Here is a 7539-nt window from a genome sequence, read left to right as displayed (position 1 = left end):
TATATATACTTTAAATAAAATTCTCCTTTTTGAATTATATTGGTGCACTTTAAGTATTAATTTTTTATTTATCAGTCAATTTATATATTTCCGCTTTTATTTTTAATTATGTCAGTTTTGGTCCTCCGTACTCCAGAAGCCTGATAATCACCCATTCATTCAAATCAGGTGTGTTTGAGCAGAGAAAAAAAATAAAACATGCAGGGCTGCGGCCCTCGAGGACCAGGATTGCCCACCCCTGTTTTAGGTTTTCTACACAGTAAATCTAATGTGTACTGTCTCCGCAGGGTGGCATTGCATTCGTGCTGATCAAGGGTGTGTTGAAAATGTATTTCAAACAGCAACAGTGCATCATTCAGGCCAGCAGACACATCCTGAACTACCCAGAAACACACAGAGACAGAGCAGGCGGGGAGGACGACACAGAGGACAGCGGCCACGAGTGACTCCCATTGTTAGCCAAAGAAAAAGAAAAAAAAAATCTGACACAGAAGTAGAGACATTTAATATTAAAAGGTGGAGTTGAGGTAACCTGCCTTTTCCCTCGAAGACTAAAATTTCTTGAACACACTGACGATTCTTCATTGCCTTCAGTCCTCTCAAATACACTGGAAAATGATTAAGTCTTGCCTCGTTTTTAAATTATCTAAATTTAAGAAGTATGGACTACTAAGTTTTCCTTTATGTTAGTCTAGTAACTGGATGAAATATTGATTACTGCTTGAAGATTTTAGTGGTGTTTTAAACAATAAACTGTAACTATTAGGGGGGGGAATGAATTTTTTGCTTGCAGCTTTACAGCTATTTTTGAAATTTGAATATAAAACCTCCTGTGTGGTTTACCCAGTGAGTTGAAATGATAGGATAAAATGGGTACATTGTATAACAGGAAAGGACCTTTAAGACATTGTGTAAAGTATCTTGCACCATTGAGCCAAAGTGAGTTTGCATTTTAAAAAGTCAGGAGTTTCTTAATGTTCTACAAATATACTACTATTCACTTGACTTTAAAATCCCAATTCTTTAATCCTCACAATGGAAATAATTTGATATTCACATTTCCTAAGATATGTTGATTTGCCCTCAGAGTTATCGTACTGTACTCCCACAGCTGTCTGTGCAACACTTCTTGTACAAGTTGGTCTGAGTTTGAGTATTTTGTAGTAAAACATTTGTTTATTGCTGAATTGAAATGGTTGAAAAATAAGACTGTTTAAGTCTTATGCATTTATGAACAAGAGTTTTGTGCTCAAATAGAGGTATTTATTTTTGCTAAATGATTATACTAAAGAAGAGCTTGAAATGACTTGCAGGCAATGTTTCTGTCTTAAGATGTTTATATAAATCTCGAAAAAAATTTGATAAAAATTTCAGAACAAAGTTTGTTTTGTTGATTCTTGTTTCCTTGTTAACTGTGTAAAAAATACTCTGGATGAAGCAGTTCCTCAAAACATCAAGTCTTGTTGGCAGGATGTTCCTAACGTGAACCCTTGGGGCTCTCCTCGTTTTCTCTTCCATCAAAGAAAGCTCTTAAAATTAGTGCTGATGTTGCACAAACCACACCTAGGAGACAAGTCATGTTGCTCCTAAAGTTTATTAATTAAAAATGGCAGTTCATGGAAGTTAATAAATAAATCATATAATGTAACCTTTGAAGAAGCACAGCAGAGAGAAAAAGGACATTTTTTGTACCCATTTCCTCTCATTAGTTTTGTCATAACACTTAACAGGTGAATCTATTTTTTTAGCACTTCCTTGCTCAGTAAACGATGTTCCATTTGGTACAGAGTTTTGCTCCAGACAAGGTATGTGAAAATTTCATGATAACACAATGAATTTTTGCTTTTGAAGAAAAAGAAGTTAAATAAAAACACATTAACCCACCCCTCACTATAGTGGAACAAACATTTGTTAATGTCCAAGTTTATTTCAGGCTTTATGGTTTTCACTGAAAGCAAATGTGGATTTTGCAGTTTGTTTACCTGTTCATTAAACAGTAAATGAGTTTTAAACAAGTGAAAAGGCTTTTCTTTGAACACAGTGTGAAAGTCGACTTGAAAATTGGCTGAAGAAGCTGAAAGAGTTGTTAAAGTTACAAGAAGCCGACCACTAGGTGTAAGTTAGGCTAAAATGAGCTTTTGTAAAATTTTGCTCTCTTGTTAGTTTTACATCTGACATCCTTGATGTAATTGAATGATTTTTTTTCGTGGTGTTTGACTTCTGTTGATTAATATAGTTTTTGCCTTGACATATGGTCAAAATTCCATTTACACAAATGGACAGAATTGTTGGTACTGTTAATGACCAAAAAGCCCATAATGGTCACTAAAATGAATTTAAATTGGCAGATGTAATGATATATAAAATTATACTTTATAGTTCAACAGAACAAAAAAAAAAAAAAACAGTAAAAAAAACCATGACAAATATGATGGTACCTCTAGAAAAGTTGAAAATAGTTTGACCATAGGAACCTGTTAAACTAAGGTGTGTCTAATTAGCCTCGTGTCTTCAAGCTTGTAATCAGTCAGTCTGCCTGTTTAAAGGGTGACAAGAAGTCACTGTGCTGTTCGGTGACATGGTGTGTACCACAGGAAGTGAAGGAGAGGGTTGTCTCAGGAGATTAAAAAGAAAATTATAGGCACGCATGCATGTTAAACTTAAAGACCAACTCCAAGCAGCTTGATGATCCTGTGACAGATTCCTGCACAGATTATTTAAACGTTTCCGGTCTGGACTGGACCTCCCTGGTAGTGTCCACAGAAGGAAAATTGATAACATGAATGGTAACCAAAGAACCAGATCAATCTCCAAAGAAATTAAAGGTGAACTCCAATGTCAGAGTTCATCAGTGTTAGATCACACTATGAGTCACTGAGTCAAAGTGGTGTTAATGAAAGACAGCTGTGGAGGACACCAAATCATAAAACACTGAAACTGGAATTTGCCAAAATACATACTGCCAATCCACAAAGCTTCTGGGACAATGTCCCAACCTTTGGACAGATGCTGTCAGTGTTTACAGACCTAAAAATGAAACATACCAAGAACAGAACACTGTCCCTTCCATCATTAACGGGGATGCCAACAATTTTTTTCCACGTGTGTAATTTCTTTTTGCCAGACCAATACAATCAAAATCACTATGAGTTCTGACTTTTTGTTGTCTAAAAACTCTGAGATTAAAGTCACTTTAATCTCAGGATTCTGACTTTAATCTTTGAAATTAACCTCGGAATTCTGAAAGCAAAGTTGCGCCCTCTGTAAACAGTTGAGTTGTGACTTTTTTTTCCTAATTCTGAGGGGAAAAAAAGTCAGAACTCAGGAAAAGATATATTTTTTGCTTTGTGGCTCTAATCCTCTTCCGTAGCACACAGACATTAACTAACATGCATGCTTTTAGGAAACCAGAGTACCTGGAGAAAACCAACACAAACACAAGATCATGCAAACTCCACAAGACCCCAGGTCCAAACCAAACCAGGAACGTCTTGCTGTGAGGCAACAGTGCTAACCACGAAAACTATTTCTAGTGCAGCTCATTTTAATTAGTTATTTGATGCTTATGAAACACCATGTAGATGGAGTCAAATGCAATTCCTTTTTAAATGTGCTTTTTGTAAACAAACTTGGACTGTTGTAACAAGACCAGTGTTTGGATTTCAATTAAATTTGATTGCAGAAAATCTGAGTTTAAACAAGATGAATTTGTAAATTACTCTTGAATTACTCTTTTGTTGTTAGCGTTATATAACTAAACTGGAGGTTATTAGGAATAATTTCTGTGTGATTTGCAGAATCCCATGTAACCTGGATGAGACTGAGAGCTGAGACAAGTTCAGCCACAGGGTGGCAGTCATGTTAACACCATGTGCAGCACTCTCTCTGGTGCCTGAGGAGCTTTTCACCCATTGGGCCTCGTGCAAGAACCGTTCGTACAAACAGAATTGCGTACGAATGATTTAGGAGAACTTATGGCATTCACCAATTTTCTCGTAAGATTTTTTCAGATACAAACAAAATTCACGAGTGGTCCAGACCATAGAAATGAATATGGTAGAAGCTGTACCTGGCACTGCTGGCATGGGAAGTGATTTGTCATCTAGATGTGGGCCAGGTCTGGCAAGGATGGGACTGTTTTTAAGATGGCATGCCACAATTGGCCCTGTTGTGGTTTGGTTTATGTGGCCTCAATCTGACAATGCCACAATGGGCCTGCTTGTGGTTTGGTTTATATGGTGCTGCATGTATCATGTTGGGATTTTTTTTAATTTTTTTATCATTTTGTATTAGTCAGACTCTCTACTTAATGCAGCATTGTGTTTTTTAATGTCTGAGAACAGTATTTGTTTTGCAACATCCTACAACCTGTTACTGGAACATCTTGTACTCACTTATTCCTTTTCAAGGTCTGTACGCTGCCAAACAAAGAGATGAGAACTGTGTGACTTTATGATTGGTTGAAATGTTGTTTCTCTGTTTCTTGCTTCTTAATAAAAAACCACTCCCTGAGCAGAAGAGCTCAGAGCTTCATCAGAGCTTGGCCGTGAAAAAGCTAAGTATTTTTTAACCTCCCCCTTTTGCAAAAGGAAACTGGTAAAAAACTAAACTCACTTGTTTCTGCCCAACAGACCACTTCTGGCAAACTACATCTGGGCCAAGAAAGGACCATCATTCTTTGCGGTATATGAACCGAGTGTTAGTGCATTTTGTGGGCCAGAACTGGGCCAGACATATTTTTTTTTCTACCATTTCACACAAATTAGTTTAATTCTACAGTAAAAGTGGATTTAAAGTTCTTCAGCTGTACAACCTGTGATAATACAGTATTTAGCAGTTTATAAAAAAGTGCATTTTTATATTCATTAAAATCAAAGATGAGACTACTTTTGATGTTTTTTTGTATAAAAGATTAAATAAAATTCTTTCTTGCTAACTCTCTCCCCAAGGGTCATTAATATAAAATGGTGATGAAACAAAACAAACCATCCCAACCCCGCAGCTTTTGATGTTTTTTTTTTTTTCATTCTGCCTTTTGCAAGAAGTAATTTGGCTGCAGTTGCCGTTTCCGTCTGTGGTGTGTTCATGCTCATTACTTGAGTGTAAACTCAGGAACTCATAAACAGGTTGCCCCCTCTATAAACAGAACTGGGACTCGGCAGTCAGTCTAAACACGCCATCACAGGAACACAATGGAGCCGTGATCCCCGCGTTGTGTTGTATCTGTTGGCTCTTAACAAACCGCTGCGGCCTGTTGTGGCTCCGTGTTTATCCGGGGAAGTGAGGCTGTAGGTGGAGGGGCTTGATTGGTGGTTTGTGGTGAAGAGGCAACACCAGAGGGTCCGAATATAATTTAATACATGTGTGCAGGGCTCATTCAAGGCTAGAAAATGGCGTGAGTGACAGTAAGGTGTTTTATTTTATTGAAAGCAAACAGAAATGAAATAAAGTTTTATTCTATAAATCAGACACCAGCCATCCTGCTCACTTCTCGTGACAAAGTTTGGAACTAAAATCAACATATGTTGAGAAATCATGGACAGCCATTTTGTTCAAACCTTGAAACACCATTGGGCACAGTCTCACGCGATGTAAGATCTGTAAGCACTCTGAGCAGTTGTTATGAATGCCTCTCAGCTATGATGACCATCATCAAGATTTTGCCTGATATCTGTAAAAATGAATGTGTTGTATTGTTTTGTGTACTGGCAAAGAACAATTTGTTGTGACGTTCCCCATTTTTTTGAGCTTACTAAATCTTTATCAGATGTAGAGGATAGGGTGTAATCACCATGTCACCATCCATCCATCTTCTTTTCAGGGTCACAGGGGTCAGTCCTGCCCATAACCAGCAGTCACTGTGTGGGGTGCGGTGTACACCCTGGACTGGTCTCAAGTCCATCTCAATGCCACTTAAGTCCTGTCTCCATTGTCATGTCTCACTCTATTCTGTTCATGTCTGTTCAGTTCTGCTCAGTGTAATGGTAAATGGTAAATGGATTGTACTTGTATAGCGCCTTTCTACCCAACCAGGACACTCAAAGCTCTTCACACTACAATCTATGCCCTCATTTACCCATTCACACAGCACTCTGCCAGATCTCCTACAAAGCCAACATGTACAATCAACTATGGAGACTAATCAGTGCCAATCACATTCATACACTGATGGGACACACATCAGAGGCATTGGGGTTAAGTATCTTGCCCAAAGACACAACAACTGAGACAGCTGGACGGGGGATCGAACCGTGACCTTCCGATTGCAGGAGGACTCCTCTAACCACTCTTCCGCAGCCACCCCAGGTGTGTGTGTGTGTCTCCATGTCAGTCTGTCCCTCTCTCTCTGTGCGATTGTGGACAGATCGTCAGCATGCAGCTTTAGCCGTTGTGGTGAAAAAAAGGGGTTTGCAAGTTCTGCCTCGGTTCAGCCAATCCACAGGTAGAAGTCTGCTGACATCAACATTGTAAGAGCACGCTATTTGGTTCTACCTGCTTAGAACCGCTGCAAACAGGGTTCTGAAAGCACGGTTGGAACTGAAAAGGAAGACACATTTGGCTGAGGCTGAAACGAAGACAACCGCATACATCCACACCTGCAGAGGGGGCTAAAGAGACTATCTGAAAAGGAAATGTGTTTAGTTACCCCATTGCGTGTTAAAAACCAGACATAAAAACCATATAAACTTGAATGTTATGTGTAAGAAGAAGTTCATACAACACCAGCTAGCCGGACCACAGACATTTATTCAGTTGTGTTTTTTGGCCTTGATTCAGGAAATACAATCTTGTTTTAAACATCATCTTCAGAATATGGCCCCACCTGCCTCGAAACATTAAGGGCAGTCTCCCTAATCATGTGACAGATTCTCGCACACACTTTCTGCAAACTGATGAGTAAAAACTTGTGGTCAGTGTATTTAGGGTGTGTATTAACTGATGTATCAGCTGTGACATGTCACCTGACTAAATCGCAGTTTATTCATAAAAGTAGATAAGTTGTAAAAATGTATGGCATGTTCTTATACTCATTTACTTGTTCAGATCTACCATAAGTTAATAACAATTACATGTGAACGTTTGAGTGATATGAGTCAAACACCCATCGACACAGCTGTGGACTGATAGTTGTTTTGTTCCGCAACCTCCAGCTAATCAGTGCCCCAAACCAGGAAATACACCTCGAGTTACCATCGTCTTCATGTACTGACCCTGCCTCATAACAGTGTCTTAAAGGGGCAGGCTATTTCTACACTGAGTCAAGACGTTATTCATTTATTGCTCATCACAATGTTAGATCATGGCTCTTTTTATGTGTTGTAAGTGTTAAACCAGGTATGTACCTAATTAAAAGACTCCTGAGTCTGTGAAACCCTCATCAAGAGCCCCACAACCCAGTCTGCACATAAAATCATCAGTTAAAGCAGAAATAATCACATTTCAGCGGGTAAAATAAGTATTGAACACGTCAACATTTTTCTCAGTAAATATATTACTAGAGGTGCTAATGACATGAAATTTTCACCAGATGTTGGTAAC

General features: G+C 38.5%; 1 protein-coding gene across 1 annotated transcript in view; it reads left to right on the top strand.

Moving 5' to 3' along the window:
* Nucleotides 1-2015, top strand: part of marchf5l (membrane-associated ring finger (C3HC4) 5, like) — a 14168-nt gene extending 12153 nt beyond the window's left edge. Inside the window, exon 7 of the mRNA XM_014018202.1 lies at nucleotides 288-2015. Within this exon, the coding sequence (XP_013873656.1) occupies nucleotides 288-446 (159 nt within the window). The 3' untranslated portion in view covers nucleotides 447-2015. The remainder of the gene's footprint in view (nucleotides 1-287) is intronic.
* The last annotated feature ends 5524 nt before the right edge of the window (nucleotides 2016-7539 follow it).

This window comes from Austrofundulus limnaeus, unplaced genomic scaffold, assembly GCF_001266775.1.
Source record: "Austrofundulus limnaeus strain Quisiro unplaced genomic scaffold, Austrofundulus_limnaeus-1.0 Scaffold186, whole genome shotgun sequence".
In the NCBI taxonomy this organism is placed as follows: Eukaryota; Metazoa; Chordata; class Actinopteri; order Cyprinodontiformes; family Rivulidae; genus Austrofundulus; species Austrofundulus limnaeus.
The sequence above is the reverse complement of the archived record's forward strand: the minus strand, read 5'-3'. Positions and strand labels throughout refer to the sequence as shown.